The sequence below is a fragment of the Nothobranchius furzeri genome, chromosome 2 (genome assembly GCF_043380555.1).
Source record: "Nothobranchius furzeri strain GRZ-AD chromosome 2, NfurGRZ-RIMD1, whole genome shotgun sequence".
In the NCBI taxonomy this organism is placed as follows: Eukaryota; Metazoa; Chordata; class Actinopteri; order Cyprinodontiformes; family Nothobranchiidae; genus Nothobranchius; species Nothobranchius furzeri.
In genome coordinates, this window is record NC_091742.1 from 83,866,738 (window position 1) to 83,894,035 (window position 27,298).

Below are 27,298 nucleotides of genomic sequence, written 5' to 3' on the forward strand. Positions count from 1 at the left end.
ATTTTGTTGAAGTTAATACAACTATGTGGACTGTCCATCCATCTTTTTCTCTAGTGACCTTAAAACAGCTTATTTTATTTATTAATTTAACTTGTGTTGTTGGAGGATAAAACCCCTTGAGATGAGGCATCTTGTTAAAAAGACCTTCTTAAAAAAAATAAACACTTAATTTGCAAACATGTAGTCCTGACATATTTCTACCCTGCAGACTGATTAGTTAATTAACAATGTTTATTTTCCATGAGGAAAAACCTTAAAGGCCATACATGACATGTCAGTGTTGTGCAGACCAGTGATGATAAAGTCCTCTCGCTGACTGATAACATTCACTTTTCTAAGCTACTGCTAGAACACTTGTAGTGATTTGAATATATGGAAAAAGGTTTCACAAAAGGAGATCAGTTAGCTCAAAGGAAAGGTGAGAAAGGAAGGGAAATGTTGAGTGTGATAGAGCCGAGACGGAGGCGGTACCCATTAGACAGTCGTGGGTTTCCAGGAGCAGGAAGAGAACAGTCCAAAAGACGTGGAAAGAAAAAGAAGCATAAGCGATGAAACCTACATCTGCAAACCAAGCAGTTTCTCTGGTAACTGTGCTGACCTGTGTGTTGCTGCAGGTGGTCCATGCAGGTGTAGTGGGGGACTTTAACCATGCAGAGCGCTGCAAGGACTCGCTGTTTATGGGCACTCCACCAAGAGGCTACCTGAGCAGCTCCTACAAGAAGATCTGCCAAAGGTATGAGGACAAGCCTCGATACGCCACACTGTATGACCACCACTAACACATCCCTGTCTACTCTGCATACACGTTCAAAAAGTCAGACGGAGAGAAGAAGGTGGACTTCCCCTGGATGTTTGAGCCTCAGGTAAGTCTAAGTTGAGTCATTTTTCATTCAGGATTGTTTACTTTCTTGGCTCTGAAGCTAGATAATGAAGCAAACAAATACCAACGACCATCTAGGTATCCACACACCTAATCATGCTTAGAGATAATGACTTCCTTGTCTTGCTAAGGACTTCTTAAGATAAGCTTTTTGACTGGGAGTGGATGTCATAGTGAGATAAGGTAGCCACTACCACAGTCAAATCTAGCACAAGTGTTGACTACACGGTCAACTGCATCATCCAATTTATTGTTCCAACTGTTTCTTTGTCTATCAGTTGGCTTCAGAGAAGAGCAGCCGCAACATGGAGCCCTTCCCCCAATCTACAAGCATGCACATGAACTTTGAGGACAGCCAAACGGTCCTGGAAGACTACGCTGATGTGGTTCTATACGAACGTGGCCAGTTAAATCCCGACGAGCACCAGGCTGATCCTCTGGACAAAGCTTCTACCTATAGCCTGACAAATGTGGTGCCTCAGATCAGAGAGTTCAACATGGGTCCCTGGGCTGAACACCAAGACATCATCCGCAAACGCCTCAACAACTACTGCCTTTGTCATCACTGGGGTCACGACCTCGGGCCACACGATCCGCCGCAACAACATGGACCGTGTGGCTGTTCCAGAGTACATGTGGTCTGCTTACTGCTGCACAGAGTTTGATCAAAATGCACCGTACTTTGTGCGTTACAAGTTTCCCGTGTTTGGAGCTTATGGGCTCAATGATCGCATCAACAACCAGATGGTGGAAGTTCCTCTGAAGAACTTGGAGAAGTTCCTCAAAGGCAGAATGGATGTGGACATGAACTACCAGATTTTCTATAATGACTGTGTGCCAGACAACTAGGACACATCATTAATAATAAAACATGGTGGAAATCTAGGGGTTGAGACCAAGAAATGTAAGGTTATTGCAATAAAAATTATAACTTAAAAAAAGTGTTTTTTTTGGGAAAACTCAGTCTGAGCATGTTCCAGGTGTAGCATCTGTAAAATCTTATGATACTCATCATTAATTATGTAACGTGATGAAGGAGTCATTTCTACCCTCTAGCAGCTGTTTCCTTTTGACACAGTGCCAGAGTGCATGAAACAGCCTCAAGGTCATGCATTCGCTTCTAAACTGTTTACGTTCCAGCGATGAAGACAGAAGAACGAAGAATGAACTCTTTTCTTTTAATTAATCAAAGAACTCTATTTTAATAAAGCTAATCCATCAAAGTGTTGGTCAATAATAAGATGTGACCGACCTGTGAAATTAAAATATTAATTACTTTATTATGATCTTAGAAATGATAAGTCTGTGACTTTAAAAATTCCAACAGGACTCATTTCACGTAGTGTTAAAGAGACATAACACATTTTTTTAACTGATCCAATCAGAACCTTACAGATCTGACGGAGGCGTGCTTCTGACGGTGTTTGGTAATTTTCATTCGGCAATAAACCATAACATCCGAGGTATAAAACTATGCCACGTCAGCTCCAACGCCAGTTCAAAAGCGTTCTAGAGCAAGCGTCGGAGTGGCCAATCTGACCTTTAACTCTTCAACCGAAAGAACCACGACAAGCTGAAAAATCCAGTCGCTACAACAACCAGCGGCAACAACAGCTCCTTTCAGAATTAAAAAAATCATCAGGAAAAAATCGTCAGCAGTAAAATCATTACCTGTGACGCCTCGGTCGCCGATGTAAACAGAAAATAAATCAGACCTTTTTGGATACGTGCTGCCGTCTTTCTCTTTGCTTGTTATCTGTTGAAATCAGGCAGAGCCTCAGCAGTGCCAGATGCACTGAAACATTCCTACTGAGAGAAAAATAAAAGACTCATCAAAGACATAGACTGGAAAATGGTTTTCATTTAGGCGTGGCCTATTAGGTGAAATGCAGATCAAGTTAAATAAGAAATCCATAAAATACAGTTAAACACAGAACGGGTATGCTAGTGAAGGCTCTGAGTCATCCAGGTCATGGTAATCCAAAAAGGTTCAAATGAAGGCAAGCACTAGTAAAACCAGGATAACCAAACAGTCCTGTCACTTGTTATCCTACAAATACAACAGTTATACATAATGCAAACATTTTTATTTAAGACAATTCTACTTTTTAGCATAATTCCATTAGCTGGATTGTGGACAATAATAAGTTGTATAATAACATTTTAACCACAATGTTTGACCAATGAGAGACCATGGTGAGCATTTGCTTCTTCCTTCCTTCTGTTTGAATGTCAGATGGTTCTTTCTTTGGTTTTTCTCTTGTTTTTTTTTTCTTTTACCATATTGCGTTTTGTGGAGAAACACAGTGTTTGAAAAGAAAAGTCATTACATTTATTCAGTTTTACTCAACCAACAGAATTGGGCACCATGTTTACAGATAGAATATTTCTATCATGTCCTCTTTCTGTCCGTCTGAGGCATACACAGGTTATAAAATGAAGACCGATCCAGAGACGATACTGGTTTCCATGCCACCCATCCTCTCATCTGCAGCTCTGTCTTCTCCAGTTTGGATCCAAAGTAGTGAGGGTCAACAACCAGTAGGTAGCTCCCATTGGTCCCAGTGCACACCCCCAGTATGCCCTTAGAGGAGTTGTCCCTGTCTCCCCCCATCATGACCGGAGAACCGTGCTTTTCAAAGTGTCGATGGAGTTCTTCTACAGCGACCTGCTCCAGCTCTGCTCCTCCACCTCTAACATGCACCAGCTTACAGGGAACATCATAGAGATAGTCCAGAACCAGAGAGGCTTCAAACGTTCCAATCCACTCCTTGGATCCAGAGAAGGAGGCTGGCTTGTCCCCCACTGAAACCAAGGCTTGTTGGATTTCTGGGAGGCTTGGAGCAATTTTGTTATGGTCCTTATGAGGAGAGCAGTTAAAGTAAATCCAGGAAGCCATTGTCTGAAGGGTACGATAACCACACCCCCAGCCTCTGTCATCTTGTCCATCGCAGCCATAATAGAAGTAGAGAAAATCTCCTTTGATCAATGAACGTTTCACAGGGCCAGGAAGTGGCACAGGAAGTCCAGTCTGTACGTTCTTTAACAAGGTTTCAGTCTTCATATTAATCTCCTCTACGTCACACATACCCCAGTCAATTTTTCCCTCGCGCGCCATTTTTAAAAACTATTTTCATCAACCACAAACAAAGTTTTAATTAATTAAATGTCCAAAGTTGTGTTTATGCGGCAGCCATCTAGTGTAACTAAAACAACATTCCCCAATGTCCATATGCTCGAATGAGGGTTCCGTCTTAGTGTTTTTAATGACGCTACTAATCTACTTCCGGTGTTGTGCCGAAAACTGCAACCCCTTCGTAAGGCGAACCCCAAAACAAGTAGAACTTGTTTTCGCCAATAAACCAATCGAAATAAATATTTCAAACACAAAGATATAAAGTTATCTTTGTGACTTTCTCTGCGCAATTACATGTTATGGGGTTAACCTTTCAGTCTTCACGCCAATGACTATTTAGCCAACATGTACACCAAAATAAATACATTAATATATTCATGTTCCTAACTGTGATGAGTAAACATAAACTCGTTTATAATATCGATTTGATTTAAACTGCTGTAAATTCCGCGAACTGGTTCTTTTACTTCCGGCTACGTTTGTCGGCACAACACGTGTAGCAAATCTACTTCCTGTTTTGCTAGCGTTCTGGAAAAAATGTCAGCGACGTGCTGAAGCTAATTTCAGAGTGTAACTCGTTATCTGCAGGTAAGTTGGCCTTTTATGATGAAAATTTAAATGTAAGTTAGAAAAATTACTCACGCTTACTCGATTAGTTATTTCGTTTTTCTATCGGGTTAACCAGAACCGATACTTAGTCCTAAATGAGATATTAAGCGTTCTCAGTCTTGGATTCGGGTTTGCATCAATAAAAATAAATGAACAGAGAGTGATATTCATGACTAACACATTTGTTGAGACGTTTTAGCAATTACTGGATATCTAACCATTTTTGTGGAAAGGTCAAATAGAAAAATAGAATGTTGAACCTTGTTTTTATTGTACTTTGTTTCACGAAATGCTATAAAGATTAGTAAATTTAGTCTTGTTGATGTTCCAAACGGCTTTGATTTACCATTTTCCTTTCACAAAATGTTTCTGTAAGTCATGCAGAAGTAACCATGATCTATGTAATATTCTACCAGCTGAAAGTCCCAGCTGCGTTGTAGGTGGTTTCGTCATAATCATCTATCAAATGCACTATCCGAAATGTCTATTGTTTTATTTCTGCTAATAAGGGCTATCTGTTTTGTCACATAACTAATTTATGAAAACCCTTTTTTAATTTTTTACTTAAAGTGAATAGGTGAAACGATGTAATGTTTTGTTTTATTTCCTTGCTTACTTCTGAAGTTCTCTCATTTGGACCTTTATTCTACAGACAAGGACAAACATGACTGAGCCACGAAACCCTGGGATGTCCTCCGCCCCTCAGGTGAACCCAGCACACGCTGAGTCCAGCTCTCCAGCTGTAGAGATGGATCCGGTGGAGTACACCCTGAGGAAGCGTCTTCCTCGCAAACTCCCCAAGAGGAGGAACGATGTCTACGTGAACATGAAAACGGATTTCAGGGCCCAGTTAGCTCGCTGTCAGAAGCTCCTGGAGGGCGGCGGTCACAGGGAGATCTGCATCCACGGTTTGGGGCTCGCCATCAACAGGGCGATTAATATTGCCCTCCAGCTGCAGACCAGTAGTCAAGGAGCCCTGCAGCTGGCTGCCAACACGTCCACGGTGGAGCTGGTGGATGACCTGGAGCCTGAAGATCCTGATGAGGCTGGGGAGCCAATGACACGTACACGCAACAACTCAGCCATTCATATTAAAGTTTTTTATCCTGAACCTTAAGTGACTGTTGCATTCAACAGAAACTCCTTTTTGTTCTCCAATAATTCCACAAACAAAAAAAAGGTCTCCTGAGACATCTTCGTGTAGCAACCCATCAACATCACCTGGAGTCTTCACAACGAAGTATTCAGAACATTTCATAGTCATCATCCTTGTTGTGCTTTAAGTGTTGTTCACCACGTAAAACTTTATTTAGATCTGATGTTTCACATACAGCTGTACTTTTATTTAATTTTACTTCCACCAGATTGTTCTTGATTATAGAGAACAGAAATCAGTTTATCATGTGGGTGTAGTTATTGTAAATGTCCACTAGGTGTCAGTATTTATCTTGTAATGGATATTTAAAACTTCAATGGCAGCATTTACCAACAGCTGTTTACAGTGTCGGTCAGCTGTGGGTCAGGAAGACTTCAGAAGTATTTATTTATCTGATCTTTGAAGGGTTTCTGGTGTTTATTTGGTCAAAGCTGATGTACTTGATTATGTATTTGATAAAGTTACTTGAATCAGTACATCTTTGTATACCAGTTCCTCAAACATTTTAGGGGAAAAGCATCTGTGCAGCGTGTGCGTCATGCATTAATTACTTGTTCTGAACGTCTGCTTTCTGAGAAGTTTGCTTTTTACTTCCACCACTCCGAGATAAAGAATGAAATGAACAGACTTCCCGTTGTGTTTCCATCCAGCCATCCTCTCTTTATCCAAACATGATATTTTGTATTTAAATAGTGAATTCTGCAGTGATGGGACAAAACAATACAAAAAACAGGAAAGAAAATAGATAAACATCCTCGAAAACTTCTTAAAAACAGCAAAATATAAAAACAAGGAAAGACAACAAAAACAAACAATTATTGTGAACAGTAGAGCATCCCTTTTAAATTAAAAAGTTCTGAGAACTGCCTGTTTTCAGTTTGGTGACGAAAAACAGAGGAAGGGGAAAAACAGTGCTAGCGTCAGGCTCTGGAAAGCTATTTGCAATCACAGCTCCACAGGATGTTAATTGTAAATTTTTCCAGGCAGTCTGGCTATCAGCGTATGGAGACGGGATGAATGTTGGTGTTAGAGAGACTGAAACATAGATAACAGCTTCTGAGTTCTCATGTAACCCTCCACAGCGAGCTCTCGCTCTCACACAACAGCTGAGGTGACAATCAGCGATGAAGGCCTCTGTTCTCGGAGTGAGATACAAACTTTATAACAAGAGCAGCTTGGTATTTTTGTGTATGTGCAAATGTTCAGTGGTACAAAACGTGAACATGACAGAAACCAGTAGAGGGCCTATCACTAATGTATAGACTAGAGCCTGAAAGTAGAAAAATATGTATAAATAGTTTTTTTTTACACAACTCACAAATAAAATAATCACTGACCAATTCCAAGACTAAAGTTTCTGAGGCGTAGTTAGAAATGAGTTAAAGGCTTGTTGTGTGAGGTCCCACTTTTGCCTCTTTGCAACCACAGTCTTCCAATTTCCAGGTGCAATCAATATTTTCTTTGCGTTTCACTCCACTATTCACTCTACAAAGACAAGTGTAGAGGTCAAACTCACTGAAACGTCCTGTATCAACTCACACACACACACATACACACACACACATCCACACAGAAAGTGCAACAGAGTGCCAGTAGAACAGCAGTTGGCGCAGTGCTTTCCAGAGGCATCATTTGGTCACTATGTGCTTCAACACATCTACAATCCAAGGTGCCGCCGCCTCCCGTCCATCCAAAGCTCTTCCAAGACTCCTTTCCTTTGAGCTTCCTCCTTAAATGTGAGGACCATCCTACAGTATTCAACCTGTAGGTTAACAGTGTAAAGTTCATCCCCGTGCCTTTGGAAACACAAGTTGCTTTTGCCTGAAGTAGCTGAACAAGCTCATCAGCTGACATCTTGCTGACAAGCCTCTGCACCCACAAGGAGAAGGCGCACTTTGCCTCGCAGAAAGTTCACATGAACTTGGAGGACTTCTGCCACCGAGGACACCTTCCACGTTCCCTCCAGTCCCACTGCGCTGGTCGGTGGGGTGTATTCCTGGAACAGCACACAGAGAAACACGTTGACATTACACACGGGCCCAGAGACAGGCAGTTCATTCAGTTTGTCTAGCTACTGGGGCTCGGCCTTCACTGGAAGGACTTCAAAGGTTGTATTGTCACATGCACTCTAGGAACAAGCTTGCACAGTCATATCAGTACCAATAGCATCATCATGAAAGGCCCACAGTTCAGACACATCTCATGATGTTGTCTAAGAAAACACAGATATCCTCTTTTGAATTTAATAAAGCACTTGTTAAAACTGACTAGTTCTTTTTTTTCTGTAATGATTTTTGGTTTTTCTTCATGTGATGTCGTCAGGTAATCAACAATCTAAAGTATTTGTGAATAAACTCTACTTTAGAACATTGATCTTATTCAGTTCCACAATGTCTCTTGTTGGTTAAAGATGCAATATGAAATACCGAATTAAGAATGACATTTTGTGGTTAAATTTAGTAACACCAGTTTATTTTTCTAAGCGTCGTTCTACATGTCTCTTTCTCACTATGGATCAGCACCAAGAGATGACAAGCAAAGACTGGTCGCACACAGTAAGTTGATAAGTGGATAAATACATACAGTCCAGTCCATAAATATTGGGACATCAACGGTTTTGGCTCTATACACTAACACAATGGATTTGAAATGAAACAGACTAAACTGTCAGCTTTATTTTGACGGCATTTACATCCAAATCAGGTGAACGGTGTAGGAATTACAACAGTTTGCATATGTGCCTTCTACTTGTTAAGGGACCAAAAAACTAATGGGACAATTGGCTTCTCAGCTGTTCCATGGCCAGTTGTAATATCCTCCCTCATTATCCCAATTACAATGTTCAGATAAAAGGTCCAAAGTTGTGTCGATGTCCCAATATTTATGGCCTTGACTTTATCTTGTGTTAGCAAGTTTGGGTGTTTTTACCAGCGGATGATGGTGGAACTGCAATTTTTGGTACTTCCGGGTTGGCCTCAATTTTTGAGCCGTATTGTGGGGGCTTGGCACACACACACACCTAAGGACAATTTAGACAGACCAATTAACCTAACAGTCATATTTTTGGACTGTGGGAGGAAGCTGGAGTACCTGGAGAGAACCCACGTATGCACAGGGATAACATGCAAACTCCATGCAGAAAGACTCCAGGCCGGAAAGCGAACCCAGAACCTTCTCGCTGCAAGGCAATAGCCCTAACCACTACGCCACTGCGCAGCCTCACAAAACATTTCACTGTAATATTAAGTTGTTGGCTCTAAAAATATCTCAAGCTACTTCTTCATTGACCATCTAGTTGCTTTTAACTCACAGTTAGCATTGTTAGCAGAACGTTAGCCATAGCCTGCTTTATATTTTAATCTTTATATTAGAGTAAAACAAAAAGATGCCATGGCTTCTTAGGGGTGTAAGAAATAATTTCTGGGTCGCCCTGATTTACTGGCTTTAGACTGCATAAACCTCTGGAGTTTTTTTGTCCGCCGGTGTCAAATTACAAATGCCAGTGCTGCATTAGCGGCATTAGCTTGGCGCAGACTCAGCAACCTCCTGAGCTCAATGAGCTGGACTGTCAACTCTCACGCATTGAGCATGAGACACACACATCTGACACCCTTCATACGTTCTTCACATGATCTCATACTCAAACCTCAATACCTCATGCTGAAGAACAGGGATGAAAAAAGTTAACCTATACCAGGAACCGTAACCAATGCAGTTGCTTGAAAGTGGCTTCACTGTAACTTGTCATATCTGTTCACTTAATAATTTAGTTTTGCGATCATTTCTATTCATATATTTTACTTTTTATCTATGTCAGTCTTTTCCTGTTGAAGGCAGAGAAGAAAATAAAACCTGTATTCATTGCATTTTTGTGTGGTAGAAGTATCGGTATCTGTGATCGCTATCGGCGAGTACTCAGATCCAAGTATCGGTATCGTATCGGTTTGGGAAAAAGTGGTATTATTACATCCCTACTGAAGAACAGTGGCTTAGATCATTTAAATACTTAAAAGCCAAATTAATAAAAGAAATGTCCACAAAAAAGATTTAATTTGTTAAAACAACTTTAACAGGTAAAAGTGCCCATAATTCAAAATCTATTTTCAATTCAAATTTAAGCCAAAGTAGGATCACTATACTTAAGAAAACAAAACCAGGTCTCTCACAAATAAAATCTGATTCAATGAAAACTTTAAAACTTAATAAGAATTAAAAAATTGTAGTCAATGAAATTGGTGCTTTATGCTTAGTGTCAAGTTCCTGCACAGCTTTTAATCTAAAACTCTCACCACATCTATATTCTTCCTAGCAACATAACCTAATCAAACTGTTTCATCACTTAAAAAATAAGCAGCAAGAGAACTCATTTCATCTTCTCTGGTAAACGTGCAACTTTCCAAGATAGCCTTATAAAAAAAGAGTGCGAAATGAAAGTAATTTGGAACTTCTTATGCACATCTATATAATGGTTAGGAAAAATAACCAGATTTTAAGACCAACAAGATGACACATAACTAACGCTGTTTTAAGGTAATGCTTGTTTACCAAGAAAGAAAAAGAGCCTGAAACTAAAGTTTAGATAGGGTTAGTCGTTTTCCCCTTGTGGTCATTCCTTCTGCTGAGACCTGAAGTGCCCTCTAAATATTAGAAAGGGTGGACACCCATGGAGGATTACTTATGAATGCAATTACACAGGCAACACAAAGTAAGAGACTGTGTTGTTTTGACAAGAACTTTGCTCCAATACAACATCTCTGCCTCTGCAACAAAAGGCTGGATTGACAATAAGGAGATTGACTTAACGTGCACATCAACAACATGTGATGCAACAACAGACATTTATCATAAACTCACAGTTTACAAGACTTGGTGTAGACAAACATAAAACAATTTTCCAGCACATCCGTTGATGCCGAGCTCAAACGAAGATGGCCAACAGATTCATTTGAAGTACATCATGACTTGCTTTGCAACCCCTAACTGGAGCATGATTGGAGAGACTGCCACACACGGTGCTCTTCAGATTGGCATCAGTGAATTCACTGGCAATGACATAGTTTACATAGAGAATTGCATGAGTGATAACACTCATAAAAACCTAAATCAACTAGGCAAATCAAAAGCCACAGATTACAGAAATGCAGAGAAGGATTAGAATCTGGGACAGAGTCTTCAGATTAGAATACAAAGAAGCCCTCAATTTGGAAGGAACTGTGCTGAGCCTAGAAGAGGGTAATTAGGAATAATTAAGCTACAAATGGAAGACCACAGGCACAGTTCAAGCTAAGGCTCGAAGTGGCAGACCAAAAAAATTCTGGGATAAACAGAAGAGTAGAATGATGAGAACAGTCAGAGTCAGCCCAAAGACCAGTACAAAGACCTACAACATTATCTTGCTGCAGATGGAGTCACTCTGCATCGTTCAACTATTGAGTGCACTTTACACAAGGAGATGCTGCACGTGAGAGTGATGCAGAGAAAGTATTTTCTCTGCCTACAGCACAACCAGAGCTGCTTTAGGTATGCTAAAGCACATTTAAACAAGCCAGCTTAATTCTAGAATAAGGCTCTGTGGACTGAAGAAACTAAAACGGAGTTATTTGGGCGTAACAAGCGGCGTTATGCATGGAGGAAAGAGAACACAGCATTCCAATAAAACACATGCGACCTACAGTAAAACATGGTGGTGGTTCCTTCATGCTGTGGGCTGTGTGGCCAGTGCAGGGATTGAGAATCTTGTTAAAGTTGAGGGACGCATGGATTCCACTCAATATCAGCAGATTCTGGAGACCAATGTCCAGGAATCCGTGACAAAGCTGAAGCTGCACCGGGGCTGGATCTTTCAACAAGACAACGACCCTAAACACTGCTCAACATCTACTGAGGCATTCATGCAGAGGAACAAGCAGAACATTCTGGAATGGCCATCTCCATCCCCAGCAACGTGAGAGCAGCAAAGCATGGATATTACAAATGTGGTCGGACCTGTAAATGTCGTTGGGGACAAATCTTTAAAAGAGGACAAAAGAAAAATAAACAGCGCATCAGAAAGGTGAGATGAGTGAAAGCTGGACGTGAAGGGAAAGCGTGTTTAAATAGAGCAAGTCGTTTTAACATTTAATCAGCAATCAGATCTCTCTAACTCCAGCTTTTATAGCAAGTTGCCAATTGAGCAGAAAATGTTGCACTAAGCGTTCTACAAAATAAAGGGAGAGAGCAAAGCTATTTGTTTATTCTTTATCTTTTCTTTCTGCTGATCCAAAAAAATGATCCGATCTGTGACTTTAAACTGTGATATGATCCGAACCACTACTTTTGAATGATACAACTTATTTTTTAGGCAAGTGAAGCACATTAAGTGGTTTTATTGGTTTTTCCAAATTCATATTATTGTTAATATTGCTTAACTGTTGAAGTAAATTATAAATGCACGGGGGCTTGACAGCTGGAAGACATTAGTGACACGTGTTGACTCACCTGAATGTTTAGGCTTCGCAGCACAGCGTTAATGCTAAGCAGGTTTCTTATACTGTTGTCTATGTGATTGTTTAGGTCTACATCCGTCATCGATGCCTGTAGTAAGCCGAGGGCCTGATGTAAAAGCCACAAGCCAGTCTGGACTTCCTGGGCTTGCTCCGTTGCCTTTCCAAAAGATAAACAGAAGCAAAAAATATTTGGGTCTGATTTAGGAAATGATAAGGATCATAGGATGTAGGAAGTAATCAGGTCTTCCGTTAGGAATTTACTGGGGTTGTGGGTCAAGGAAAAGAAAAACAATCAAGCAATGCCAATGATTTCTAGAAATCCCTAAAAAGTAACATTTGGACATAAAGGAGTACATACAACAAATTAAATCTCTACATATTTACATTACACATTAAAGTTGATATAAATGAGTAATTGGGCACTTAATTTAAAGTTTCAGCGGTCACTTACATTTTTCCTTTCCCAGTCATCAAAGTTAACAGTGGTTTGGGGAACAGAGACCAACTCTGTCAGGCCACATCCGTCCCTACAAGACTTCTAGTGAAAAATAACACGCATCAAATTTAGAGCAATCGGTTATAACTCTATCTAAACCATTAACAAGGGTTATCCCAGAATCTCACTAACTGCACCAGCCTTTCCATGCATCTAATCAGGTTTCAGTGCATGAGTTGCAAACATTTTCCTCTCACCATTGCAACTTCTGCGTCTCGTGCTTCCTGGATGAAATGGTTCAGGACCCGCAGGTCACAGATTGGCCTTGGTGGGGATGGTAGGCCTGGACAGGTCCACTCCAACACTATTAACAGCAAGGCAATCAGTCCTGTTCACAGACACACAAACAGTTACTCAAGCATTTGTGAGCAATTAAACATAATGACACGGCAGCTATGAGTGAGTGTTTAGGTCTCCTTTTAGCTGTACGTGTCATACTTCATTATTATGGAGACAGATAAAAAGGACCTTATAAATTTGAATTTGAACCAGCCATACTCTGAGTAGACAAAAGCTTGAGGCCTCTAAGAATGATTTTCATTCTCCCAGTAGGGATGGTTTAAGACTCTTATCAGCACATAGTATTACATTGTAGTTCATGCCTGAGCCAGCAGGAAGCTACTGCCAGAGAGAAGATGTAGTTCCCAAAGATACTAGACATGGAGAGAAAACTTGAAAAGAAGAGCGATATTACTAAAGTCAGCGTTTTGAATGGAGATTTTGAAACCACAACATTGTTAATAAAAGGGTTGATGACCATAAGTGGCTCTAAACGTAAAACACCTCTGATATGATTTTGTATCCGGTGTGTTGTGTAAGTGCTCATAAAACAAGAAATGTCAGAACTACAGATCTCTACATAAACATTTAAACTACAGAATCTGCTAACTACTAAAACATGGTTATATACAATATCTACGGTATGTAAAGTAATTGTAATGATTTGTTTGAAACTTAAATAAAATAATTGACAAGTACTCATTTGAGAAGGACTTAGCTGTGTTATCTCACACTAAACCATCACAGTACAGTCATTTGGCACTGGAAGATTTAAGTACACAAATCACAGTTAATCATCACACTACTAAATCAAACACACATTTTATTATTATTTATTTTAGTGGCATACGGTGTCATCCATGGTGTCACTGGAAAAACCCAAACAAAAGTTCCATGGCAAGTTTGGGTTGAAGCTGGAAAGTTTGGGAGTATTTTTATTCAAATTTAGGAAAAGCATGCGCAATGCAAACTCTGCAAGGTAGAACTTGCCTTTCATGGCAGCAAAACACTGATGCAAGATCATCTTAAAAGAAAGCACGTTGTTGCTGTTGACGAGATAGAGCGACAACTAATTTAGCTGCTGACATTAACATAGACAGTAAGCACACGTCATGTGTTTGATGTAACATAAATTCTAATGTTTTATTTTATGACACTGTGTTACAATATTTAAAAAACATTACTCTTCAATAATGAGTGGTACCAAGGCAAACACAGAAACACCTCAGCAAGCAGATGTCCTGACTCCTGATGGTAGAGCAGTAGCACATCAGTGCAATAAGCTACAATTTAAACATGGTCCAACTAGTTGACAAACTGGCAAAATAGTTATTCACTAGTAGATTATCAAAATAATTGTTTTCAATTGCCTAGTAGCAAGCAGTTATGTCATATGAGAAAAGCAGCTGAATGGGGAGGAAGGTCACGCAAAAGCCAGCTTGAACAAGTGAGTCTTCAGCTGCTTTTTAAAGGAGACCACTGAGTCCACTGATCTCAGGCTCAGGGGGAGAGAGTTCCAGAGTCTGGGGGCCACAGCAGCAAATGATCTGTCACCTTTGGTCTTTAGCCTGGTGCTGCACAACCAGTAGGCATTGATCACTGGACCTTAGGGACCTGCTGGGGGTGTAGGGACTAAAGCTTGCTTTATGCTTGACGCATTCACTTTCCGCGCGGTGATGTGGCTCGCGGATGGAACGCGCTTCACAACACGCAGCTTTTATGGTTCATGCAGCTCGCCTCTGCGGTGAGCCAATATTCTCCCAAACTGAACGGGGCAGCATGGAGCTCTACGGCATGCACCCAACACTAAACCATAGCAGAAGAAGAGATTACTGTTTACAACACGGCATTTCAGCATTTTTAACAGCGTTCTTGTCTTTTCCGACAGTGCGAGCTATTTCTCTCCAAGAATTATTAACTATATGTTGATCACGGTGATCTTTGAGAACTGAATCATACAAATGTCTGTATTTACGAACCTCTGCCATACTAGTTCTTGCCGGTCCGCCATGTTTTTCCGCGTCCGTCCATCCGCGTGGTTAGAAATTTTCCGAGGTGCGCGTTGCGGAAATTCTGGGCCGTGCGGAGATGCGGTGGAGGGGCGTGGTTGTTAAAAGGACGCAAAATGACGCAACTTTTCCGCGCGGAGCCGTGCGGACCTCGCGGACGCGTCAAGCATAAACCAACCTTTAGAAGATCACCAATGTAAGATGGTGCTTGTCCATGTAAGGCCCTATAGACTAGAACCAGGATCTTGAAATGAACCCTGAAGTTGACTGGCAGCCAGTGAAGCTGGAGGAGAAGCGGGGTGATGTGGGTGTGTTTGGAGGACTTGGTCAGAAGCCGAGCACAGGCATTCTGAACCACCTGTAGACGGTTCAGGGAGGTTCTGCTCAGACACGTGAAAAGAGAGTTACAGTAGTCTAAGCGTGAGGAGATGAAGGAGTGGATAACTGTCTCAAGTTCAGAGCGAGACAGAATGGGACTCAGCTTAGCAACGTTCCTGAGATGGAAGAAGGAAGAGCGAACAAGAAAACTGACATGAGAATCCAGGGTGAGAGCTGGGTCAAAGGTCACACCAAGATTCCTGACAGGGTTTGGTGTGAGAAGCAAGCTGACTAAGAGAGTCTTTGACTTTGGGAACCAGCTTGTCTGGGGCACAGATGAGGATCTCAGTCTTATCTTCATCCAGCTGTAGTAAGTTCCCAGCCATGCAGGTTTTAATAGAGTCTCAGCAGGTGTGTAACAGCTGCAGCTTAGACTTAAAGGAGATATACAGTTGGATGTCATCTGCGTAAAGATGGTAGGAGATTCCTTTAAAGGAGCTCAGGATGTGCTGAAGAGGAAGCAGATAGAGGAGGAACAGTAGAGGTCCCAGCACAGAACCTTGTGGGACACCATGGGTGAGGAAGGTGGTAGAGGACCTAAACATGGAAACAAACACATAAAAGGATTGCTTAGACAGATAAGAAGAGAACCACTCCAGAACAGATCCTGATAGGCCTACCCAGTGTCTCAGCCTATCCAGTAGCAGGTGATGGTGTCAAAGGCTGTAGTCAGGTCCAGCAGGACCAGAACAGAACAGTCATCTGCATCACTGTGCTTAGTATGAGAATGGCTGTAAAGACACCGACACTAGTGAGTGACTCGATGCAATCTGCCGGGTTCCTTATATTAAACTTAACTGGCATAATGAACTGAACTGTGTTGGAATGTTTTACTTTGTGACGTGCCTTGAGGGGACTGTTGTTGTGATTTGGCGCTATATAAATAAACAGAATTGAATTGAACTTTGAAACAACCCTATTGTTCAATGACTGCAATAAAATGGAAGAGGGAAAGAAATAGTTCAGTGATAAATAGTCCAATAGCTGCTCAAAGATCAGTCTTTCAAACAGTAGCACCAGGAATTATGTAGCCATCAGAATCACCCCCCCCCCCCCCCAAACAAATGTTGCATTTGCAACAGGGGATTTCTAAGACATGTGAAGTCAGCATGAAGGAATGATTCAGCATGACAAAGTAGTTTCCGTCAAAGAAACCACGTGATCGCTTGATTTATGAGTAGAAACCTGCAAATATCATGAAGGTGAAGGAAGGACATTGAAGTACTCGTTGGGATCATGATTTAAAAAGTCAGTGCCATTTAGATAAGTGTCATTCCAAACCTTATCTTAGAAAGGATGAAAGATACTTTTAGCATCCACTTGAGTCTTAACACATTCTGCCAACAGCATCACTACTGCGTGTCATGTGGGCACTCCTCTCTGCTACATGCTGAATGCACTCTTTCACAGCAGCCTGGATGTGTGACGCAAAAGAATGATAAATCGTTCAAATGATCTTCCCAAGCAGACAGAAGCAGAAACAGGTCAGATAATGCTCCCAGACTCTTAAGTAACTTGTATAAAAGAAATTCAACCTCAAATTTTGATGCATAATGAATGTTTGCAATAAAAAGTAGCTAATGACCATTGATCCTTCAAGGGTCAAAGGTACAATCAGCTTAACCTCCATGTTGCCTTTTCTGCAACGCCTGTGTCAGGAAGGGGATTGTAAGTGACTTATTGGTCTGAGTCTATAGAACATTTACCAGAGACACTCTGTGTACATAGTCCCAAAGTAATCAATAACCATAACTACCAAGATATATAAATATTTAACATAAATTATATAAATCAGAATCTTCCCCAAACAAGTGATGATAGTTATTGAATCCTTGCAAAGTAGTACAAATAGAAAAAAGTGTTCACGTGAACTTACTCGAGATTGGAGGGGTGAAGATTAACCAACTCAAGGACACACGTGCACGATGCTAGCATGAGCAGAGAAGGCAAGAATATCTGCAGTATTGGGGTTAACTCAATTTATGATTATTTCATTGTTGCGATGACAACTACCAATCCATTTAAAGTTGCAGCAGCAACTTTGGAAAACAAATTAGCTTTAAACATTTTTTCATGCCTCTTAAATTATGAAATGGTTTTCTCGCGTTTGTCTAAAAACCTTTTCCAATAACATGCTTCAGACTGAAAGCAACTACTGGACCATCCAGATGTCAGTCTGAATTGCCTCACTCCCACATTTACCTGGATCCTCCATTCATTACGCACTTGCTTGTTTAGCAACAGAACACTGGTGTGAGAGGCTCTCCGCTCAGTTATATCAGAGAAGGAGAAACAGATGGCTGCTACCACTTCAGCTTTAGGACAAACTACCAGAGACCCAAAGAGAAAAAAAAACATTTGAAGTCACAGACAGTAACAGACGTTTGGACCTGGAAAACAGCGACTGGTGTTTAGCACCATCACGTTTTGTCCAGCAATGCAAGATTGCCGCGTTCAAACCCTAGCTTGTACTGTAGATTCACTATAACAGCTTTAATTACTGGATGAGTCTACAAGCAGGTTAATTTGTGCAGATAAAAGTAAAGAAGAAGTGAAAGGTGTGGTTATGTTTATAAAATGCATCTCCAGCACAACTCTATCTGGTGTCATTGTTGGGACAGTGTCATTACATTAATAATAATCTACCACAAAAACAAAGGGGATGTTTGCTAGTGAAATCTCTCATGAACCACTGCATGGACTTTAATGAAACTCGGATTATTTTTTGACAACACATCAGAACAACCAATCAATATTTGAATATTTGATGCTGCTACACTTAACTGACCTTAAGAAATGCAAAAATGGATACAACTGTAACTATAGCAAGCCGTTGTAGCATGTAATTCACAAACACTTCTATCTTTGAATATAATTTAGATTAGATTATTACCAGCCCGTACATAATAAAATAGATATGCCACCATTACATTATTAGCGGTAGAAATTAAATGTTTTTAGCACTTCCAGTAGCTTACTACTCAGCAGTTTAAAATAATAATGAAATAAATAAAATTTCCACTGATCCAATTTTAACACAGTTTACTTTCATTGCTTTTTGTGCCTTATTTTGCTTTTAATGAACCAGTCTGTGCAGCACTTTGGTCAGCTTTAACGCTGTATTTTAAATGTGCTACATAAATAATGTGGTATGGTAACTGGCAATGTTTAGATGTTATCTTGACAAGTAGGAGTGATATTAATACAAACCAAAATGTTAAAATGTAGGTCAAATTTCTTTCATAAAATATTAACTATAAAACTAAACTATTCGACAGAGGGTTCGATAGAATATTCAAATACTAAAATATTTGATACCCGCAGCCCTACTGTAGTCAATACAGAAACGGCTTGAAATGTGTTATTTTTACGTTCATTGAGCTGAAATATGTGTCAAAAGCTGAGAGTTAGTAATACAATCTCAGATTTCTTGCAGATCACACAAGACTTTATTTATTCATTCAGAGGTCCCATCCAAATTAGCTTGAATAAAGAAATGTTTCATGCAAAATTTTAACTGAACTGTAGCATAAAAGTTAGGCAAGTGATATCCAGTCCTTCACGGAATGCTAGACCATAAGCTACCAACAACTTTGTTTTAATTTTGCCCTTCAAAAAAAAATCGTCATATTTTTTAAGTGAAGTAATTACTGATTCATTCAGATCATATAAAACGATCAATGGTAACTGCACAGACCAATGAATGACTTTTTATCCACGTGCTGTGACTCAGCTGGAGGATTATCTGTGACCTTTCCACCATGGCCACTGCCTACGTGAGAATGCATCAATTCAAAACGTGGATTCACACATTCACTTTGTTGTGACTTTCTCACCACAGTGGTGGAATTTGCAGCCCAGGACTGTAGCCAGAAACAATAAAACCACTTAGTCTGCCAATATCAGATGCCTTAAAAGCAATGCTGCTATTTTAGATTAGGAGTAGACTACAAGTGGTCCCACTTTGGACAATGGTAAGCTTCCCTCCAGGTATGTGACAGATGCTTTGGAAAGGTGGGCTGGCTTCTCACGTTAGCACACACTTTTGATATGTGCCATTTCAACCATGGGACTAGTTCAACAACACAGAGCACAGGAGATCAGCACAGGTTGCCTATTTTATCAACATTTCTGAAGGCTTTTGTGAAATTTAAATAGGTGTTTTATGTAAAAATCCAGTTTTTAAAACAAAAAGCAGTCATCAGATGACAAGTGACATAATTTCCTGTGTTTCTCAGCAGGAATCCTTTAGAACGGCCAGTTTCTGATAACCTCTTGCACTTTTATGGTGACAGAAGTACGCGAAGGCTGTGCTGAAACCTGCAGAATCAGCTCTTACATTGAGCGGCCTAATTTTTTCTGTTTGCTTCGTCATGCTTTAAAAACAGATCTGTAATTTTCCCTTGTGAACGAGACTGATTAAAACAATGGTCATCAATGCATCTCCCCATGTGATTATGCTTGCTGATGTGACTTCCAGAAACTGAAAATAAACCTGCAGATCAAGCATCGGTAGTGTGAAGACCCAACCCATTACCAGTGTGACTTCTGTATTTTTGCGACATGAGCTAATATTTGGCAGCATTCCAGGAAGTGTCAGATTTAACATATGTCAAGAGGTTATTGTCAAGTGGCTTTAGAGGTCAGTATGTGAACTTTCACATACTGCCTCTTCTAGTATGTGATCCCTTTGCTTCAAAAAGGTAAATGGAATCCCACCCTGTTCCCCACACTAGAGAATATGTCCAGATGTTAAAGGTCTCATTCACGGTGAAACTGTAATACTTGTTCTTTTTGAAATATGATTGGTCGCAGAGTTGAGTGTGCACATGGACGTAATTTTTGGGGGGGGACAGGGGGGACATGTCCCCCCAGTTTTTCCAAAGTCAAGTTTTGACCCCTGCACTTTTTACCATCCAAAAACAATATTACGCTATATTAAATTGACACTGGTTGAGCTCTAGGACAAAGCGGAAAACAACCGTTTGTGTTGAAGCCTGTTTCCCATTAGGACAAACTGTAAAGATACCACCCCTCCCCCCCCGTGTCCCCCCCCACTTCTAAAGTGAAAATTACGTCCTTGAGTGTGCATGATGAATGTGAAAATGTTCAAGCCCTATCGTCTGCATTAGCCACAGACAGAAAATACATGGGAAAACAAAAGAACATTAATATTCATGGTCAAGCCGACCTTAGCTTGTGGGTGATTTTACAGCCAGGGGAAAGCAGAACACGCCTCAGCTAATAGAAGCTAACAATTAGCATTAGCAGCTCCACAACATGGCAGAACACATTTGAGCTTGCGTTATTTGTGGAGTTAAAACATCCCAGCCAACAATAAAGAACGAACAGCAGAGTTGAGTATTGTTGAGTAAGAGCTGCAGTGTTGTTGGCCAAATAGAGGCTACAGGCTATTGCGTATAAAGAACATTAATGAGTAAAACTTGTAATCCTGGCATTTTCTGCCAGTCGATTCTTCTGACAAACTTCTACCCCTTCAAGCAGGAGCACAAGAGCAGTTTTTCCACAGAAAATTACTCCAGGCATTCATACTGAAAACAAAGTTATTGGAAAAAGAAAAACGAGTAAATGAGACCTTTAAAGCTGCTTCAGCAAATTTAGGTTTATGTTTATTTATTTGGCGGACACTTTTATCCAACGCGACGTACAATTGTTAACCTATATGGCATGTTGTGATCTGTAGGGGAACCTGGAGTACACTGGAGGAAACCCACGCATGCATGGGAAGAACGTGCTATTCCAGGCAGAAAGGCTGCAGACGAGTTTCGAACCTGCAACCTTCTTGCTGCGAGGCAACAGTGCTAACAACCGCACCACCAAGCAGCCCAGAACAAGCTAGCTTTTAAATTTAAAAACGGTCACAGATGGAGCGCAATACCAACAGGCTGTGTGGAATACCTTCCCTTTTTTTTGTCACCATCCGACCACACTTCAAGTCCAAATGACATTCCAAGATCGACAGGCAGATAGGTGCTGTGTCTGCAGTGATGCGGGCTCTGTATTGATCTGTCGTGGTGATTTACCAGTCGATCTACATTCCAACTCTCACCTATGGTCACGAGATTTGGGTAGTGACCAAAAGAACAAGATAACGGATACAAGTGGCGGAAATGATTTTCTCCACAGGGTGGCTGGGCTCTCCCTTAGAGATAGGGTGAGAATCAAAGTCATCTGGGGAGGGGCTAAGAATAGATCTGCTGCTCCTCCTCATCAAGAGGAGCCAGTTGAGGTGGCTTGGGCATCAAGTTAGGATGCCTTCTTGACGTCTCCTTAGTGGGGTTTTCTGGGCACGTTCAACCAGGAGGAGGTCTAAAGGAAGACCCAGGACACACTGGAGGGACCACGTCTCAGCTGGCCAGGGAACGCCTTAGGATTCCCCCAGAGGAGCTGGTCCAAGTGGATGGGGAGAGGGAAGTCTGAGCCTCCTGCTTAAGCTTGGTTTATGCTTGACGCATTCACTTTCCACTTGGTGATGCGGCTCGCGGCTGGAACGCGCTTCACAACTCGCAGCGTTTATGGTTCGTGCGGCTTGTCTCTGCGGTGAGCCAATATTCTCCCAAACTGTAGGGGGCAGCATGGAGCTCTACAGCATGCATCCAACACTACACCATAGTAGAAGTAGAAATTACTGTTTACAACATGGCATTCCAGCATTTTTAACAGCGTCCTCGTCTTTTCCGTCAGTGCGAGCTTTTTCTCTCCAAGAATTATTAACAACATGTTGATCACGGTGATCTCTGAGAGCTGAATCATACAAATGTCTGTATTTACGAACCTCTGCCATACTACAGTAGTTCTTGCCGGTCCGCCATGTTTTTCCGTGTCCGACCGTCCGCGTGGTTAGAAAATTTCCTAGGTGCGTGTTGCGGAAATTTTGGGCCGTGCGGTGGTGCGGTGGAGGGGCGTGGTTGTTAAGATGATGCAAAATGACGCAACTTTTCCGAGCAGAGCCGTGTGGACCTCGCGGACGCGTCAAGCATAAACCAACCTTTAGGCTACTGCCCCCGCGACCCAACCCCTGATAAGATCAGAATTCATCAATTTTCGGCTGCTTAAGTTTTTTTTTTGACAAGCCGCTTCTAAAGGAATCTATCCTCCACCCTGTGAACTGTTTGGTGATCTGAGCTCCAGCTGTAATGGAGAAAAGCTCCAGGTGCTCTGCACTGCTCCAGTTTACCGTCTCAGCTGATTCTATTAACAAAAGTAAAATTGACTGCCCATGTGTAATTTCCTTTTCAATATAGTTGCCGGCAGCAGCTCTGCGGACATTCCACACGTGATCATGACACCACCCTCTGTTGCACCATGGCTAATCTTCAAAATCTTCATTCACACGTCCAGAGTTAATGTAATATTACAACCAAGCTTGGTGGCAACAAAGTTCATGCTTCGTCATGATGCCATAGCGCTTTCATAAGGCCCACTGTGGCGGCAGTATTACTTTGATTTGATGGCGTGGTGTGTCTTATGAAATCGTTTAGAATAACCGAGAGAGTGCTAAACACCAGTCGCCATTTTCTAGGTCCAAAAGCCTTTTGTTGAACATGATTTCAAATGATGTTTTTCTGTTTGGGACTCTGGTAGTGTGTTCTAAAGCTGTTTTTCCTTCTCTGATATTGAGTGGAGTACCTCTCATACCAGTGGTGTTCTGTTGCAAAATATGCAAATGTGTAATGAGTGGTCCAATAGTTGCTTTCAGGCCGTGTTGTGTTATTGGCAGAGGTATTTAGACAAATGCAAGAGAACACCTCATTATTTCCAACTGCACAAAATATTTATAGCTATACAATGTTAAAATGTCAATATGCATGAAAAAAATGTTTAAGTTAGCTTGTTTAGCATATCTGACATTGTAGCTTTCATGGAGAATTTGAGTGAAATTCATAAAGAGTCCAAGTTTTGAAAGCTATACTGACCTGAAATATTTCACTTTTTCCCATGAATTAATTAGTTGGACATGTGATTGACTGGTGACCGGTCAAGGAGTTCGCCAATTGATACTGAAGACAAGAATTAGCTCCCTGTGACCTTTTACCACATCAAGCAGGTAAAGACGATGGAAAAATGGATGACTGGATGCACGGTGACCCAGAAAACAGTCCAGCTGATTTAGTTTCATTCGCTGCCCCATTCTATTCCTCATCCCTTTGAACTCTTGGCATTATTAAGAATGACGAATGGAAGGAGAAATAAAGTTCAAACCGTAGTATCTTTACTGCGAAACATTGCCAACTCAAGTTTGACGACTTTTAAAAAAGGAAAGAAAAAAAATCACACAACAGGCATTTAAAACAACCTTTCAGGCCTAAAATTTATGCTAATGCCAACTCCACGTGGGAGACCTGCCATGCACACTTCTGCTGCCATTACAACTAGCAGTCAATTTATTTCAACATAAGATTATTGAACGGGTATATCTGAATGTATATAGTTACTACAGTTGAATCTCCTCGGACTGATCCACCCCATAACAGTTTCCTTCATTTATCAAAAGTCATTCTCACGTTTTAGAAGATCAATCCTGAAGACTTTGATACAAAGAGGAAATCTGGTCCTATTTCTTGTACAAAAACAGCATATTAAAAACCATCTTAACAGTGTTGTGAAACTATTTCAAGCTTTTCTTCTCTTGACTCGCCTCTTTGTGCAAAATGTTTCAGGTATATTATTTACTACTCACATCTATTTTTAGAGATAAAAGTTGGAGGTCACGTGCATTTAACCTCGGTAAACAATCACCTGACTTTTGGTGCAAGTGTTCTCGTTCAGGAGACCAACAATCTGCATTAATACACATCTCCCTAAAGTATACGTGCGTTCATTCATATCCAGCATGGTAATCTGAGCTCTGCTGCACGTGGCTCACACCTGCAAATCTGCGCTCTTACCTTTACAAGTTTTCCGCAACATTCGCAAAAAAGATCAGCATCTTTTTCAAACATCGTGGTAAAACTGAACAAACGGAGCGTCGGTTCGGTTCGGGACAGCAGACCGGTATCCAAACAGGACGAGAGAGCGCTCAGCTCACCTACCGGACTTTCATCACTGCTGCGTGCAGGGAAAAGCTTTTATTTACCTCCCTGAGGAGCCGGACGGTGATAACGCGAGCGAGCACGCGCCTCTCTGCGCGATTAAACATCAACCCGTGACGCTGCACCCCCACCGCGTAAAGCATGAAAATAGACTAACTAGCAAAAGGCAGAGTAGAGGGGAAAACCAGCGAAGGCATGTCAGAACTCACGGGGTCGGTCCATAGCGGAGTCCGCATAGCCCCCTGTCAGGGTCCGCGCCGTCCGGCCAACAGGTCCGTCTATTCCCCATTAATTAGAAACCAGCTCTTTTGTGGATCGCATGTGCACTTATCCGGTAGGTGTTTCTACAAACTCCCGCAGTTTTATTTGTTTAATAATGACTTTAAAAATAAGGTTGCATTGTCTCCTTGACAATGATAACTCCTCCCTTAGGGCAACATCTTGTCTTTTATTGTTGTCCAAATCATTTGTTTATCAACCTTCAGATCAAAACTAAATGAAGTCGCCCTCCTCCCTCAAAAGGGGCTTAAAGCAACGTCATTCAACATCATCGTCTGAGGGGGAATTGGGTTTATTTTCTATCACGATTTTGAGAAATAACAGAAAACCATCCATCAGATGTGCAAACGTATGATTCATTCATAAATCAGAGAGGGCAGGGACTGGCACTGAGCCCCATGTTACAGAATCTGTTCTGATCAATGAGCAGAATGAGAGAATCATCATGTACCTGTCCTGTTAATCAGATCATATAGTGACACATGTCCTGAAATGCTTAAAACTCAGTCTCACCAAAGCAAATTATTGAAAACTTAGACCCCTCCCCTTCCACATGGCTAAGTTTAGTTATTACCTGATCATAAAGATGTTTCCAGTCAGCTACAAATCAAGTTTTCACTCATTTAAAAATAGCCTACCTCTCTGGTCACCTTTGCGAGTGTCCTCATCTTCCAGCTCATTGTTGTTCAGTGGCTTCCAGGCAGCTGCTGTCCTCTGAAAAGATCAGTCACACTTAGATCCAAAGAAGAGGATGCTCAGTGAAGACCACAGGAATAAAAAGCAGCTATTATTCAACGAAAATTCCTTGGGACGTTCATTTTGCTGAAAAGCTCAAGAATAATCATGTTTGGAGTTAAATGTTATGACTTTACTCACTCGTTGATTAAAACTGGCCTGGTTTCCCAAGAACAAAGCTCAGTCACAGCTCAGTGTCAGCAGAACAGCAATGGAAACCTAACTCCACATTTGACTGAATATAGTGTAAAGCAACTCATTAACTTACCGATGATACTCAGATCCAAAAAGGCTCTGACGCAGGCCTATCCGTGTTTCCTTGGTCCATGAAGTCCACGGGTCCTTCTTAGCTGGTGTCTTTAAAGCCAATTCTATTGTTCATGTATACAACTGGTCTGAGTGTTCAGTGATGGTAAAGGGGAGGGGGCTGTCAGCGACTGTTATGTTCAAACACTTGATTCCTCTCAGAAACACTTTGGGTTTTCTTTTTACTTTGTCAAACTTGCTGCTGGACAGTTCTGAACTCTTACATCACATGGCATTAAATGTTAAATTTGAAGAGTTCAAGTATTACATCATTCCCTTCAATTTATGGCTCAGTACAAGAATTTTGTAAAATGAAACTTTTTTTTTTGCTAAATTAGACTAATATAAACAACAAAATGCTAAATAAGCAGAGGGATTTGTGGTTTGTTTTAGGCATCTATAAGACACACTATTGCAGTCTTGTTCACTCATTTTAGTACAGAAAGAATAGTCAAAATCCATCCAAATAAATAATCCTTGAAAAAAAGTCAGAAGTCAGAACAACAAGGCCAGCAGGGGAAAGCATTTAAGTAATCAATTATATAAGATCTAGATGGGCTGATATGTCTGCAAATGCAGCACAAAATACCTGTTATTTTGTTTTAACAAAGATTGTCAAAGAAATGTTTATTTGTATAGTGTCTTCAAAGACAAATCACAAGGCATTCAACAAGCACATAAAAACAAAAACAAAGTAGGGAGACCTAAATCTGCCTCTGTTGCGCCAGGGCGCATGCAACAGACCATTACTGCAATATTACTACCAAGCGAGGCGGAACGAAGGCCGCAAAATTTGCGCAACACCATGCTGGCATGGAGCATTTATAGACATACCATTGCGGTAATATTATGCCGATTTGCCGGCATGGTGTGTCTTGTAAAAATGGGTTAAGTCAGGCGTGGTGAACTCTGGTCCTTGAGGGCCGGTATCCTGCATGTCTTTGCTCCAACACTTCTAATTCAGTGGTTGAATCACCTGTTCAGCATCAAGCTCTGCAGAAGCCTGTTAATCACCTGCTGATTGAAACCAGGTGTGTTAAATAAAGCAGGGCAGAAACTGAAATATGCTGGATAGCGGCCTTAATGGACCAGGGTTCCTCGCCCCTGCTGACAGTTCACATCAAGTACATCTGAGCCTTTAAAACTCAGCCACGCAGCAAAAACAATGTATAACTTGTGTAGCGGTCACACTTTATAGAGCAACGACTACAAATTAAATTATGACCAATAAAATGTGATGATTCCATATAAATATGAAATATCAATCTGATTGATCTTTGAATGTTCAATCAGAAGATTATAGTTACTTTTACTTGGTCAGGGACCATAAACACACTTCGTATTAATTCAGACAGAGTCAAGCATTTAGTTAAAAAGACATTTTATTCTTTTCTAATCTAATGATTATACATGACAAGATAAAAATGAGATGCGATGGATTGGATATGCGGTGATGGAATGTGATGTGTAGGTGGTGTGATGCAAGTTAGACGTTTA

General features: G+C 41.0%; 3 protein-coding genes and 1 pseudogene across 5 annotated transcripts; 2 read left to right on the top strand and 2 right to left on the bottom strand.

Moving 5' to 3' along the window:
• Nucleotides 1-848: 848 nt before the first annotated feature.
• LOC129152231 (endonuclease domain-containing 1 protein-like) lies at nucleotides 849-1,844 on the top strand (annotated as a pseudogene).
• Nucleotides 1,845-2,723: 879 nt separating this feature from the next.
• Nucleotides 2,724-4,122, bottom strand: ufsp1 (UFM1-specific peptidase 1). The gene has a single exon (XM_015946256.3). It carries the CDS (start codon nucleotides 3,996-3,998, stop codon nucleotides 3,273-3,275), a length of 726 nt encoding a protein of 241 aa, XP_015801742.3. The 5' UTR covers nucleotides 3,999-4,122; the 3' UTR covers nucleotides 2,724-3,272.
• Nucleotides 4,123-4,491: 369 nt separating this feature from the next.
• Nucleotides 4,492-6,409, top strand: pop7 (POP7 homolog, ribonuclease P/MRP subunit). Its single transcript, XM_015946259.3, has 2 exons — nucleotides 4,492-4,604; nucleotides 5,278-6,409. Exon 2 carries the CDS (start codon nucleotides 5,290-5,292, stop codon nucleotides 5,740-5,742), a length of 453 nt encoding a protein of 150 aa, XP_015801745.1. The 5' UTR covers nucleotides 4,492-4,604; nucleotides 5,278-5,289; the 3' UTR covers nucleotides 5,743-6,409.
• A 6-nt stretch (nucleotides 6,410-6,415) lies between these two features.
• Nucleotides 6,416-27,223, bottom strand: epoa (erythropoietin a). 3 transcript variants are annotated; one of them, XM_054747393.2, is made up of 5 exons: nucleotides 24,691-27,223; nucleotides 12,960-13,090; nucleotides 12,718-12,804; nucleotides 12,259-12,423; nucleotides 6,416-7,777 (listed from the first exon to the last, which is right to left on the bottom strand). In XM_054747393.2, the coding sequence occupies exons 1-5, from the start codon at nucleotides 24,701-24,703 to the stop codon at nucleotides 7,625-7,627; spliced, it is 549 nt and encodes a 182-aa protein (XP_054603368.1). In that variant the 5' UTR covers nucleotides 24,704-27,223; the 3' UTR covers nucleotides 6,416-7,624. The 3 variants fall into 3 exon arrangements, with proteins under 3 accessions (XP_054603368.1, XP_054603367.1, XP_015801743.1); XM_054747392.2 differs by lacking the exon at nucleotides 24,691-27,223 and adding an exon at nucleotides 24,338-24,631 and having other exon boundaries at nucleotides 12,718-12,801; XM_015946257.3 differs by lacking the exon at nucleotides 24,691-27,223 and adding an exon at nucleotides 24,338-24,627.
• Nucleotides 27,224-27,298: the final 75 nt, after the last annotated feature.

Excerpts from the sequence above, each read along its gene's own strand:
- ufsp1 (XM_015946256.3), bottom strand. The coding sequence starts at position 3,998 with ATGGCGCGCGAGGGAAAAATTGACTGGGGTATGTGTGACGTAGAGGAG.
- pop7 (XM_015946259.3), top strand. The coding sequence starts at position 5,290 with ATGACTGAGCCACGAAACCCTGGGATGTCCTCCGCCCCTCAGGTGAAC.
- epoa (XM_015946257.3), bottom strand. The coding sequence starts at position 24,359 with ATGTTGCGGAAAACTTGTAAAG. Across the intron at positions 12,805-12,959 it reads GAGACGCAGAAGTTGCAATG|AAGTCTTGTAGGGACGGATG; the intron begins GTGAGAGGAAAA and ends ATTTTTCACTAG. Across the intron at positions 7,778-12,258 it reads TGCGAAGCCTAAACATTCAG|GAATACACCCCACCGACCAG; the intron begins GTGAGTCAACAC and ends GTGCTGTTCCAG.